Consider the following 14,826-nt stretch of genomic DNA (forward strand, 5'->3'; position numbering starts at 1 on the left):
TCGACAGACTTCGGCACGGTGTTTGTGTGCGTGCGACAAGATTAGCTGCTAACTGCAATAGCTTTACCACGGCAGTCCCCGAGTGCCACACGTATATTTTATTTTTAATCTGTATTGTATGTGTTTCAGGCAAGTACAAGCTCCTCAAGACTATCGGGAAGGGCAACTTCGCGAAGGTAAAGCTCGCCAAGCATGTGCCGACCGGCAAGGAGGTCGCCATCAAGATCATCGATAAGACGCAGCTCAACCCCGGCTCGCTGCAGAAGCTGTTCCGAGAGGTGAGACAGTCCCCTGTCAAGCATGAACAGTCCCCTGCCAAACAATAATAGTCCCCTGTCAAAAGTAAATAGTCTCCTGCTTTCGACACGTCATCAAGGTCATTGACAAGACCCAGCTCAGCCCGGGCTCACTGCAGTTTCGCTAACAGTCCCCTGTGTTAAACAGTCCTCTCCCCTTTTCCATTTTATTTATATTGTTAAACTACTGTAATTGTTGCCCAGGGCCTCTATCATGAGCTCTTAAATCCATTCACTTTACGTCCTTATACAGTCAGTATAAGGACGTAAAGAGAATGGATTTAAGAGCTCATGATAGAGGTCCTGGTCAAAAATTCCATTACATGAATTATGAGACGGGCTATCTCTGTTTGAGAAAACTTAAACTTATGACATCAGTTCTTATTATTTAGGTCCTATATTACTCGGTATGGCTGTGTAATGAAAAAAAATTGAAGTACCCTTTCTCTTGTTACATTTTTTTTTACTTCTGTTACTTATGCCACTTCCTCGTATTTTCCAGGTGCGGATAATGAAGATGCTGGACCACCCCAACATTGTGAAGCTGTTCCAGGTGATAGAGACGGAGAAGACGCTGTACCTCGTGATGGAGTACGCGTCGGGGGGAGAGGTGAGCACCTGGGACCTGGGAGTACTCTAGTGCTGCAGATATTACAGGGTGTAACAAAACTAAGTGATAATACTTTAAGGTGTTTGCATACTCCTTCTAGAGAGAAAATTGAAAGAAGCAGCGCTGAAAGACCAAAACTACCAGGGACACGTACATACCCCAAAGTATTATCACTTAGTTGTGTTGCACCCTGTATAAGCCTATAGCCTTCCTTTAGCTATATAACACTGAAAGAATTTTTCTAATCGGATCAGTAGTTCCTAAAATTAAAGCGTTCAAACAAACAAACAAACAAACTTTTTCCCAAACTAGGCGTAGCCAGTCGTGTGGGGCCAATCAAAACATGGGCGGCAAGCCGACATTCATTTGTGAAATGTTTTGGAAGTCCGCAAAAAGTTTTAGAGCTTGTCTAACTTGAAATGACGCGCCCCAACTACTTCACTAGTTGATATAAATGGCGAATGTTTTTAAATACGTGAGGGCGAGCAATTTCCAGTGTCAAGACAAATTACTCGTTGGGCACAACAATCAGAGATGAACGATGAATTGCTACCAACTTAAAACGTCACTGGTACAAAGACGAGGAAGAAAACATTATACATCTTTCTCTATTGCTCTCATTCTCATGATGACTCTAATGATAGTAACCCACTGGTAACTGTTTTCAGGTCTTCGACTACCTGGTTCTTCACGGGCGGATGAAGGAGAAGGAGGCGCGCGCAAAGTTCCGTCAGATCGTCTCCGCCGTGCAATACTGTCATCAGAAACGAATTATACACAGAGACCTCAAGGTCAGTGAGAAAAACATTATGAGTGAACTCAAACCTTAAACTCAACAATTTTTATTCAGAATAAATTTCTTAAAAATATGTTCTCTGAACGTTGGTACTATACTGGTGCCTACCACCGGTTCGGGAACTAACCCGGCGACAAGAACAGGAAATTCCGAAATCTAACCCATGACACTCGGTTAGACTGAGCAACGGTCATGACATACTCTTGTGACTTGTCTCACCAGTGGCGCACCAGTACAATAATATTATGGCGTCGCATATAAGAAGTCATCAGCACTGGCCAGTATACTAGGTTATATTTATCTTACGCTCTGTGTTAAAATATCTGAATGGATTTATTAGTTTCATTAAGTATGTAATAGACATGTGTATTAGTCAAGTGACACCAGGAAATGGATATTTTAATCCTTTATTTCCCACCACTTAATTCATTATTTTAAAACCAAAATAAACCAAATCAGTCCACTGGTCTTTGAGATTTGGCGAAAGTGTGTACTTGCCAGAATCTAAACTATAAATCAAATTTTCACCAGCCGTAACGTATACCTATCACATTCCAGGCGGAGAACCTCCTCCTCGACGGCGAGATGAACATCAAGATCGCCGACTTCGGGTTCTCCAACGAGTTCACGCCGGGCGCGAAACTCGACACGTTCTGCGGCAGCCCGCCATACGCCGCGCCTGAGCTGTTCCAAGGTACCTCACCCCTCGACCTTCATCAGTCCCCTGTCGTAGTAGCTATGAGAGTATTTTGTATGTCCAAGTGGATAATACACAAGAGGACTCTTTTGTCTTACAACCCAGAGCGACGCATAAGCAAAACAATTTTGAATGCAATGCTGACTGTCGAATGAGCATCGCGTTAGGGCTGCACATTTTACAACCACCATTTACAGTCTACCACGCTAGATTCCCAGTCTCTCCACTATAATAGTTAGCCATGCTTAAGTCCCTCTTCAGTATCTCTACCCTGCAAAATTACTCCGTGCTTTATATATATTCTTCTGTTTTTTCTTTCCTACGTCAGTTCTTTGATATATCCCCTTTTGTAACTACCCTTGGGCTCGCTGACTACTGCGGTAGAGTCAACCGCTATTACTTTCCTAAAACAGTCCTCCTATATAGTCTCTCAATGCTCCGCGCTAGATTCCTATTTATATTTCTCCTTTTTCACTGTCCACCGCTCTACAATGCTGTAGTCACTTTCCTGTAACTACACCCTCGCTGTAACAGTCCCCTGTGTCGTATGTCCCTGTTGTAATAGTCTCCTGTGTGGAGTGTCCCCGCTGTAACAGTCCCCTGTGTCGCAGGCAAGAAGTACGACGGGCCCGAGGTGGACGTGTGGTCGCTGGGCGTGATCCTTTACACGCTGGTGTCGGGCTCGCTGCCCTTCGATGGGTCGACGCTACGGGAGTTGCGGGAGAGAGTGCTGCGCGGGAAGTATAGGTGAGTGTGATGATGACGATGGTATGTGGGTGCTGTGCGGGAAGTATAGGTTTACATGTTAAAAGTAGTTAGCAACGAAACGAACTGAGGGTGTTTGATATTCTATTTGCCACCAGGTGCCGCTATGTTGCCTTAGGGTCCATCGTGTCAAACTGCTGTTATATGTCACGGTATTGCTATCATGTGTCAGGATAATAATATGTATATTTGACACGATAGACCAGGGGTTCCCAAACTTATTTTGTCTACTGCCCACTTTGAGAAAAGATTATGTTTTAGCGCTCCCATTGTTTCAATTTAAAATGCATCCAGATTAAATAAATCACCCCCCAAGCCTCTACACAACGCCCCCTTTTTTTTCTGGGTCCCACACCGCCCCCTTCAGACTATCAGCGCCCACAAGGGGGAGTTATCGCCCACTTTTGGAAAGGCTGCGATAGACCCTAAGGCTACATTGCGGCACCTGTAGGCATATAGAATATCAAACACCGTCATTGATAACTAGGTTTTTTGCTAAAATCATGGCAGTGTCTATAAGATTTCACGTATATTACGTAGTTATCAATTGTTTGTGTTAAGCATCCTGCCCGCTTAGTATGCCGATTTTCAATTATGTTTTACGAATAAATAAACAGAAAAATTGACACGCTTACACTATTCGTGCCGTCTTTATTATAAACAACATTTCTATACTTTGCACGACGTTAAAATCGCTGGTTCTACGCGGAAAGATTCTTCCTCGTGTTGTAGATAGTTTATAAATAAATCTATTTGTTTATTCGTCTGTGATACTATATCATATAATCAACAAAGTGTTATTTTTAAATACCACACGTGTATTTCAGGATACCGTTCTACATGTCGACGGACTGCGAGAACCTGCTCAAGAAGTTCCTCGTGCTCAATCCCGCCAAGCGCGCCTCGCTCGAGAGCGTCATGAGGGACAGGCAAGATAAATAACATCATTTATTTCCAAATTATTTAGTTTCCGAATTTATTTCGGAAACTACTTCGTAACCCTACCCTCGTAACAATCTCGCACACTCAACACACAAGAACAGCAATTCTGAAATGGCCACAATGACTGAATTAGGAAATGTTGAAAAAAATCCTAAATAGATATATAGAGCAGCTATTTGACATTCTATTAATAAATTATACCATCCTCATCACCTTGATAAGTGGCAGTCTTTCATCGTGCATTTTCGCGTAACTTTCTGCCGTGCACTGTAAAACTCTGGAACAAACTGTCACTATCAGTATTTCCGCACCAACACTACCTGCAAACCTTCAAGAATCTGTTCTTGAAGGTTTGCAGGTAGTGTTGGTGCGGAAATACTGCTGGTGACAGTTCGTTCTAGAGTTTTCGTATTCTCTCTTAAAAGGCCGGCAGCGCAACTGCAGCTCTTAAATCATGGTCTATGTAACTTCGTTAATGGGTGTTGTAACATTGTGTATACCGTCAATTTCAGGTGGATGAACACGGGCTACGAGGACGACGAGCTGCGGCCGTACGTCGAACCCAGCCAGGACTTCAAGGACCACAAGCGGATAGGTGAGCCAGGGGACTGTTTACAGCGGGGGGGATTCGATGACAGGGGACTGAGTGACAGGGATATGACTATGAGATAGTTGAGGTGGGAAGTGGACAGGGGACTGAGTGACACAGATATGACTATGAGATAGTTAAGGTGGGGAGTGCACAGGGGACTGTTCACAACGGGGTAGTTGATGACAGGGGACTGAGTGACAGGGAAAGACTATGAGATAGTTAAGGTGGGGAGAGTACACAGGGACCGTTTATAGGGGTGGGTAGTTGATGACAGGGGACTGAGTGAGACATAGGACTATGAGATAGTTGAGGTGAGGAGAATGCAGGAGACTGTTGACAGGAAGAGACAATGGTAGGGGACTGATCTGAGCCTGTATCAGACACTGTCAGGAGTATTATAGACAGAGGACTGTTGTGGTTGTGTTGGTTAAACGCAGATGAAACTAAGCGTATTGATGAGACTGGGGAATGACGGACTGGTGACATAACTTTGAGGAAAATATTGGCATAAGTGATTTAAGTTATTGAGTACTGTTGACTAAAAATGACGAGAGAATTGTTTCTGAAATGACAATGATACTATAACACTATGTTGACTAATTAATTGTATGTATATGGATATAAATATACACTGTGTTAGAAATCACAACCTGTGTCGTTCTTATACAAATTTTTTAAGATATTTAAAGTAAATACAAAAGGTTGGTGATTTCTGGCAATTCACCCTGTATATTGAATATTCAACTAAGTATTGCTAATTTATTACTAAAAGCTAGCGATTTTACTAAAAGTTCTAATATTGGTTTGGATATGACTTTGTTTCTTTTTATTTTACTACAAATGAGTATAGCTTTGTCAATATTAAACATTCAAATTAATATTAATTTTAATGTTACATTGAAATGAAATCATATCCTTTTGCTGAAGTTAAGCTAACAATTAACTAAAAATTTGCGCTAAAAATAGTCAAAGCTAACACGGCTTAAAAAACACCGCACACTTTACACAACACGTTAGAAATAATGTTAAGAGTTCGACAGAATGGCCAAAAAAGACTGGATATTAGTTTGCTCCGGTATATCTATGAAAGGTAAAAATAAATACCACAAAACAAAAGTGCTTCTATTCGCCGCTAGATGGCGCTATACAACTTAAAAGCGCCATCTAGCGAAGGAATTATAAAAATCAAGTGAAAGCGTTTGAAATGAGACCATGATGGCTTGTTCACTCTAGATTTTGCTCGCTTAGCCTTCATAGTATAATTTGCAAAGATGCTTTTGAAATAACCGAAATATAATGTATGGAGAAAACATAACATAATTGATAGTAGATGAAATTATGTTGGCTGTGTATGTATGTTTGTTATACAGGAGCATTCAAATCAGACTGGTTTGATTTTGATAAAGTTATTAACCAAACGAAGTTAGTATGTATTTTTGTATTTTTGCAATGATAATAATATATTTTGGCTTTAGAGATGCTAGCAAGCAACAGAGCCTTACCACAAAGCTTCTACACGGCCTACACTCTGTTCATATTCATTCTGGTACAAATATCACACTGCGGTCGGAGCAGAGGGCGCTGCTGGCACATACAGTAAATAATCCGACCACAATCTGACAGCACACGTCATATCAGAATATTGACAGAGACGTTGTCAAACGTCGAACAACACTTATTGTTTACTGTCTGTGCTCGTGCTGCCTCCAGCGTGAAAACGTTGCAGTAATATATTAAAGTGCCATTATTTTTGCGCGGTTTATACGTCAAGTTTAAATTGGTAGTATTATATCTTGAAATTTGGTTACATTTAGATCAGAATGGAATGGACCTGAGTATAATAAAACTGATCTAAGAAGAGCACAGACCTCGCTTACAGCAAGCGAGTGGACACGTCTATACGTTTTATAACTCTACATTGTTTAGAAATGTTGTGCAAAATATAAAAAAGTTGTGCAAAATATATACGATCGAATTGAGACATTTCCCCTTTTTTTGAAGTCGGTTCAAAATACAGTTGGTTAAGGGCCCGTTGTTTGATCGCTAGTTAAGGTTACTAATAGTTAAAAACTGTTAGTTAAAGTAACTATGGGTTAAAAATTACAAAATGTTGTTTTTCACTCGATAGTTAAGCTAACTGTAGTAAAAATTTTTGACAAATTTGACCACGCTCGGACTGCGTAGTTAACATTGACCATTAGTTTGATTTGTTTGTTGTAATTGTAATATCTAGTCGAGTTGAGATACTTTACTGCCCAAAAAGAGTGCTTTTTTTTTTAAATAATGGATTTAAATGTACTTATACATTTTGATGACTCGGAAAGTTCTTCTGATGAAGAAATCATTCTAGAATGCGTTATAACACGCCGCGCCGCCCGAAAGTGCTGTATTACATAAATATTGAAACCTGGCTACCATAACCGTATCGTAAATAGCAGCTACCGTACTCTTATTTAAGTATTATAAATGATGTTTTATTATTTACATAATATATATTATTATATTATGTATAGTATTATTATATATTATTATTATTATTTATGTTGAATCTGTCGTGCGTCAGGCGTAATATGTACAGGCGTATATACCACGGAAGATCAGGTACCGCGGTGCAGTGTTCTGCGCCGTGGTAATACACCTGAGTGGGTATCCTTTTCGGCATTATACAATGCACTGCCTAATGATGCCATATTTTTTTTTTGTAGTTTGTTGTTTGTTTTATTTTTTCTTTTGGGTTATTGTTTGCTTTTTTTTTTTGCTTTAGTGTGTGCAGTGTATTGTATTTATGTTTGAATAAAATTTTTATTATTATTATTATTATTATAAAAACACAAAAAGGGGTATTTTATGCAAAAAGTTTAAATAAGTCATAAAGTTTCTAAAAAATTGAGAAAACACGTGCAAAAATTAAAAACAATTGTATTTTTTTACAGAAAGAGTCCCCATGACCCAATAAACCCATCTTTATTGATTATTATATCCAAAGAATTTGAGTTAAGTTTTAATTACGTCCGTATGTCAAATATTTTAAGAGCTATTGTTCTTTGAACATTGGTTGTGCGTGAGCGCAAAAGGTTCGGTACAGCCGACGTTCCATAAACAATATTACCAGTAGTAAAAAAATTCTCCCGGCAGAATTTTGGCTTCCCCATGTTCCTTCAAATAGCAACACAATTGACGATTGTTACTTTTAACTAAAGTCAAAAATCAGTTGAAACAACGTATTTCTAATTTAACAACTGGTCAAGGTTTAACTACAGTCAACTAACTAATGGTTACGGATACTATTAGTAATTTTTTACTAGTGATCAAACAACCGGCTCTAAGACAACGTTTTTTTCTTTGAAAATCAAAGTTGGGTTAAGAATATGCTATGAAGGTGAAAAATATAATATTATAATAGAATGATAATTTTAATGATGTTTTTTGTAATAATATTTATTTTCTGTGAAAAGCGGCTGGCCCACACAACGGTAAGTTTGATGTCGTGTTTGAGAAATGAGAATTAAGGCCAAATCATCATAAACTAGATAACGATTACTTTTTCAAGAACGCAAACTATATCCATGCAAAGTTTCATCAGTATCGGTTCAGTGAGTGACAGACAGCCACAACAGACTTCCGCGTTTATAATATTACTAGATGACGCAAATCCGTTGCGCCAAGATTATGGCGCGGGAACCGTACATTTTTCCGGGATTAATTTATTTTTTATTTATTTATTTAAATCAGGCTACGTAGGCCCATACAATATATACCTTAATGACTAACATACATAAAAATTATATAAACTTAACAACTACACATTATTACGAATTAACGGCAACGTGACGCGCGCTTCATTCCGGAGTCTCCCTCGGAACCTTCGGTAAACCACATCAGTCGGCCAGAATTCCTCCGCTTCAAAGGTCGGGAGAAGATGCGTCGGTACTCTCACCATAAAGGAACTGAAGTTGACCTTGTGGCGAGACTGCAGACGCTCGACCCTCAAGTGGAGGGATGTCTTCTTACTGATGTAGTCCACGACGTCTTCGACCTCCATGGACCAGTGCAGGCGGGATATGTACAGGGGCATCGCGGGGACCTCGCTCCGCAGACGCAGCTCAGGTACATATGGCGCGGTGCCGCGATGGTTGCGGGCGGCGGGCTTCTTCTTCCTTCTCTCCACCAGTATGAAGCCCTCCTCATCGCACCTCCTGCTCTCGTCCTTGCCAGGTCGAGAAGACTTAGCCGCAAGGCTAAGTCTTCTCGACTTCGTAGCCTTGCGGCTCTCCGTAGTCTTGCGACTCTCCGAAGCCTTACGGCTCTCATTTTCCCCATTTTTATGCGCCCGCGACCAGCAACAGTCGCGTAGTTTTGCTGAGTCGCCTGTGGACTCGGCGTCGGCGCAACCGGGAGGGGAGCGCGGGCGGGGGCGGCAGCGGCGGCAGCGGCGGCAGCGGCGGCGTTCGTTGACCCGTCTGATAATGCTGACGGGCTAAACGTGATCGCTTGTGCGCTACGGCGATGAGTGACGAATGCGGCGTCAGCTGGTGACCTACATAATGAATTATTACTTTTTAGTTGTGATAATTCATTAGGTAGATCACTAATGATAGCTTCTGACGCCTGCAATCTACCCCGAACTCCGGTCAGCTCCTCCTTCAGGAACCTGATGTCCGTCAGTAGGCTGACGACGTCGACGTGGTCCAACGTGACGGGCGGCAGCTTGTGCAGCTCTTTAGCCACAAAAGCCGATACCTCATCTGGATCAGTCTGCTTCAGCAGGGAGACGATGTCCTGCACGCTCCTTTCGGTTCCGTCTCTTTGTCGCGACGGCATGTTCGCGCTCTGGCCGAGCGTCTCATACAGCAGCTGCTTCCCCTTGCAAATCTCCTCACTGGTGAAGGAGGACTTGCAGATCTGCATGATGCTGACCTCGTCCATGGTGTCGATGGCGTGCTGGATAAACGCCAGCAACTCGTTGGCTACGAGCGCCATGGTCACGTGCAGCGGCAACGTGCCGCGCGATTCGCGAAAATATTATTTAAATAATATTTGCAGCGTGTGTAACGTGGAGCACGACCGTTCGCTAGCTCGACACATTACACATAATATCCTATGTCCTTTCCTGGGACTCAAAGTATCTCCATACCAAATTTCAGCAAAATCGGCTCAGCGGTTTGGGCGTGAAGAGGTGACAGACAGACAGACAGATAGACACACTTTTGCATTTATAATTTTAGTATAAATGATTGGGTCTAAAATATTGGATCCAAGAATGTTTTGTCAACTTGTAATAAAATGTTTTATACTGTCGTCTACAATGAAAAAAAAGTCTTCCCAAATAATAATAATTAGATGGTATTTGTTAAAGACGTGTCCACGATTTTTATAACAAGCTATTTCACTTCCACTGTTTTATCACACTAAAACATTTGTATTGGGTATGTCGGTTTTGAAACAAAAAAACTTTTTTGATAAAATATTTAAAACCTTATCAGTTATCACTAATAAAAAGATTCATACTGTGTTACATACATGTTATTATAGTTGTTAAGCATTTGTGTACTAACCCACAATTGTTTTGTTGAGTTATGAATGCAGTCTTGTTCTGTATGATCAGAAGAACATAACTGCATTCGTAACTCAATACGATTTTTTTTGTGGGATGGTACACAAATGCTCAACACAAATGTCGTCCTTTTCTATTTAACAACTATTTTAACGTGTCAGACAAGGACAAACGTTGTATAATATACAGTGTGAATTATTTAATTTGTAAGCAGAATATTTTACACTGATTTTATTTTCATTATGACGTGATTCAAATTTGCTGTAACATTTTAATGAAAATTTTTTATAAGTCAATTTTTGAAATTTTTTATTGCAATGTTCGTGACAAACAGACATACCCAATATCTATCGAGCTATATATATTATATACTATAACGGATGTTTTTGTATTTCATGCGCCCCTTCGCTAACTGCTACAGCGCAAGTCGGTACGTCATATTCCACATACAGGGTGTAGACAAATCTGTCCTGATTATATTATAACCTTTTTTGACAAGTCGGTTAAATGCACTTGTGATTAATGATGTCAGCGATGGTGATTGGTTATGTGGCGATTCGTTTGCTCGTTTTGATATAAATATATACAGTTAAAAATAAAATCTTCTCTGTTTGATAGTCGGTTAAAAATAGAGTTTACGATTAATTCTTCATCTTATGGTTTTTTATAGGATTTAAGTACATTATAAAAATCAGGACAGCTTTGATTTTTAGCACGTTATATGTTGTATTGTGCGCTTATAATTATTTTGTAGTGTTTATGCTAAAATTCTTTTGAATTTACATATTATATTTAAACGCATGCATGCTAATATTTCTGTACGAAAATCTAGTTTTACAGTTAAAATAAGTACAATTTTGAGGTCCAGTAGCACAGATCTGGGATTAGTTTAACTTTAGATTAAATATCATGTTGTCTTCCTCGCTCTTTGTATTTATGAAAGGGACAACATGATATTCGACCAAGTTTAATTCTTATCCAGATCCGAACTAGAAAGTCTGACAAATTACCAATGAAAACTGTCTATTTTTATAAATAACTAGTATCGTATTTTTTTATTATATCGACGTTTTTGGGTGTTACCAATTTACAATATTATGTATGCTAATATAGCCCCTATTCTCGTTTACAGAAGCGCTAGTGTGCCTCGGCTACAACCGGCAGGAGATCGAGTACTCTCTCGCGGAGGCGAAATATGACGACGTGTTCGCGACGTATCTGCTCCTCGGCAGAAAGAGCACTGATGTGAGTGATATTATAAGTAAAATATTTCGCCAGTATTATTTTATTGAAGTGACTAAAGTATGTCACCATGGTAACGTCCATCGCTATCCCGTCGCACAAACAATGGCCGCCGTCAGTCTCGTGTTGTAATAATTTACTATTATTTATTCAACAAATGCACTTATCAACATAAAAAGTACCCAGTAGCCGATTCTCAGACCCACTGAATATGCATATAAAATTTGGTTAATATCAGTAAAGCCGTTTCGGAGGAGTACGCGGCCTAACATTGTGACACGAGAATTTTATATATAAGATTATGATATAGGGGCTGAAATTACCCTGTAGCCGAGCTTACCCTGAATAGAACAGGGTAAATTCAGATGTGCCCAGTATCCGGGCTTACACTGTTTCTGGGCTTTAACCCAGTGTGGATACAGGGTAAATCGAGAGGTACAGAAACTTACTCAGTATCCGGTTTCTCTTTGTATCCAAATTTATCCTGAATTAAACAGGGTAAATTCGGATACTTCAAGTTTAAACGCTATATCAACGAGTGTTCAAAGTATCTCCATACAAAATTTCATCAAAATCGGTTCAGTGATTTAAGCTTGAAGACGTAATGGATAGAGACACTTTTGTATTTACAATATTGTTATACATATACAACTATACACCAATTCTTTGCACATCCATGTTTAATTCAAATTGTACCTATTCAGTATACTCTACTGAACATTTCAGGCGTGTGTTGACGTGTGAGTTGAACTTTTCAGCCGGAGTCAGACGGCAGCCGGTCCGGGTCGTCGCTGTCGTTGCGGAACAACGCCGCGCCGCCGCCGCCCGCTCACCAGCCCGCGGGTAACGTAGCAATCAGTCAATATTCGTGTAGGTTAGGTAGTGTATACGTTAAGGTGCGTGCGCGTACGCAAATTTGCGTGTATGGTGCGTGCGCGTACGCAAATTTGCGTGTATGGTGCGTGCACGTATCTAGGTCTAAAGTGCGTATTTTATGTGTGCACGTACGCAAATCGTACGAGCACGTAAAGTTGCGTGTAAAGTGCCTGTATGATGCGTGCACGTATATTTGCGTTTCTGTACTTATACGCAAAGTTGCGTGGGCGTACGCAAACTTGCGTATAAGTGCGTGCATTTTTGCGTATGCGAAATCTACGTTCGATTCGTCAATCGATTGTATGTAGAAAGAATTTGAACGTTGATAGGAATTTGGATTAAGCCATAGAAATCTAAGACTAAGTTAAAAATTTAAGTGTAATTAATAGGCAATGTCATTTTGACTGTCAATAAAATTTCTAAGAATTCAAAAGGAAGTATTGAGGCCTTATAACATAGAGCCTCTGACGTAAATGAAACTTAAAAGAAAAAATATTTCAAAGTAGATTGGTAACTAAGCTTTCTTAATTGACTTTTCGAAGCAGCTTATTAAAAACGGAATTTAACGCTGATATTAATTTGGTAATAATAAAATGGGTGTTGTAAAATTGTTTTCCAACATTTCTTGACAATTGTAAACATTCATTTGACAAATATGTGCATTTGAACAAATAACTTTTTTTTGGAAGTCGGTTATGAATAAACAATTTTGCAACAGCCCAAACTTATAGTATAAGAGCTAAACGTTTTTGAGTCGATCCAATTGTAACACGTCGAGTGCAGCTTGCGATGTGTTCGTCCGAGGTTCGATGTGGGGACAGCTTAGCTTGTCTAACCGGGAGAGAGGGAGAGAGGGAGTAATGTGAGAGTATTATCATCTGCGGTCCATTTGTTTTAGCGTCGACGCATGGAGTACGGCATGTGGATGTTTTTTTTTTTTTTTTGGATGTGTGCAATCTTGTAACATTTTTTTTGTATGTGTTACGCTCAAAGACCGAAAACGCTCAGTGAGCAAAAAAAGAGCTCACAACGCGTTGTGGTCACAGCGAAACAGTCACGACGCGAAATTCGCGTTGTGGCTCTAATGAAAACGGCCACGACGCGTTCTGGCGTTTTCGGTCTTTGAGCGTTACGAAATTGAGCCAGATGGAGGCGTTTTTAGTCGAGTTTTAGTGTTCGGCCGGGATTTATATTATAATTCGATCAAATTACACAGGACTGCCGTCTTATACGAATCAACTTCTACTTTTGTCTTAAATTCAAAATCTATTAAAGCCAAGAGATATATGAACTACAAATTTTAATTTAAACAGAAATGCGTTGTATTTTTTTTCACATCTTGTTAGTTGTTGCACATATTTTACTAAAACTTTTTTATCTACACACCGTTGGTCCATGCGCCGGCGCCGCTTGTCTACATATTCTATGTGCTTCTCGTGATCCCTCCTACACGCGTGTCCGCCCCCCCACTCGTCGTTGTGTGCGTTTTGTTACGGTCGCCTCCTAGTCTATAATCGTAAAAAAAGTTTAAGAGTAATCAGGGTAAATTCAGTTACAGGGTAATTTTAAATAGCGCCGACTTGAGTTGTCCGGGATTACCCTGTAACTGATTTTACCCCGATTGTTCAGAGTAAATTCAGTTACAGGGTAATTTCAGACAGCCTCAACTCGAGTTGTCCAGGAGTACCCTGCAACTTAATTTACCCTGATTTTCCAGGATAAAATCATCTAATTTTGCCATGAAATACCAATTTGGCGCCAAAACACAAAAGTTATTATAAAATAAGAGATACGCTTAATTATTTAATATAATTAAAATTATATTTCTTCGTACGTGATAAAAAGTACGTTATTTTTAGTACATAAGTCAGCGGTTTATATCTAGCGAGACTTGCGAGGTAAGCAGAAATCAACTGCAGGCACGTATTTCTGATGTTATAAAATAAAATATTTGAAATTCCATGACTTTATAATTACGTAGCTACAAAAAAATTCTGCTTAAAACGAACCATCGTTTTGGAGCCTTCGAGTACGGAGAACTTAAAAATTAGGAACACGAGGGGGGGTGATCACGCGTTTTCTGCGTGAATCGAGCATGCATCCGTTATCGTGTCCGTCGTCGGTGTAAGGGACCATCTACATATTACGTCACACAAAATACCCCTTCCCCCTACCAATATTACCTTTTAAATGGCTGTGTTCTTCGGTATTTTTTGGAGCATACACAAGTAAAACCTTATAATATTATGACGCATTTCAAAATCATGTCATCAAACGGGTTGTTTATACTTGGCTAGTTGTCAACTTGTAAACCTTGTTTGCCTGCGTACTTAAACTTGTTGGCCTGCGGTGGGTTAGGTTAGCCATGGTTTTGACATGCGCTTTAAAAGGGTTTGCGCTCGCATATGTCACAAATTCCACCTACGAACTACGAACATAGCCCACAAAATACCGTT

General features: G+C 40.0%; 1 protein-coding gene across 18 annotated transcripts in view; it reads left to right on the plus strand.

Moving 5' to 3' along the window:
- LOC121738112 (serine/threonine-protein kinase MARK2-like) overlaps positions 1 to 14,826 on the plus strand; it is a 154,033-nt gene that overhangs the window by 114,086 nt on the left and 25,121 nt on the right. For 12 of the 18 annotated variants that reach the window (XM_042129961.1, XM_042129957.1, XM_042129950.1 and 9 more), the window contains 11 exons: positions 130 to 278; positions 799 to 906; positions 1,575 to 1,697; positions 2,261 to 2,396; positions 3,011 to 3,146; positions 3,992 to 4,093; positions 4,619 to 4,701; positions 8,154 to 8,171; positions 10,674 to 10,682; positions 11,385 to 11,497; positions 12,253 to 12,337. In XM_042129961.1, coding sequence (XP_041985895.1) covers positions 130 to 278; positions 799 to 906; positions 1,575 to 1,697; positions 2,261 to 2,396; positions 3,011 to 3,146; positions 3,992 to 4,093; positions 4,619 to 4,701; positions 8,154 to 8,171; positions 10,674 to 10,682; positions 11,385 to 11,497; positions 12,253 to 12,337 — 1,062 coding nt within the window. The remainder of the gene's footprint in view (positions 1 to 129; positions 279 to 798; positions 907 to 1,574; positions 1,698 to 2,260; positions 2,397 to 3,010; positions 3,147 to 3,991; positions 4,094 to 4,618; positions 4,702 to 8,153; positions 8,172 to 10,673; positions 10,683 to 11,384; positions 11,498 to 12,252; positions 12,338 to 14,826) is intronic. The other 6 variants (XM_042129958.1, XM_042129967.1, XM_042129951.1 and 3 more) reach the window with 1 other exon arrangement.

Source organism: Aricia agestis, chromosome 22, assembly GCF_905147365.1.
Source record: "Aricia agestis chromosome 22, ilAriAges1.1, whole genome shotgun sequence".
Classification (NCBI taxonomy): Eukaryota; Metazoa; Arthropoda; class Insecta; order Lepidoptera; family Lycaenidae; genus Aricia; species Aricia agestis.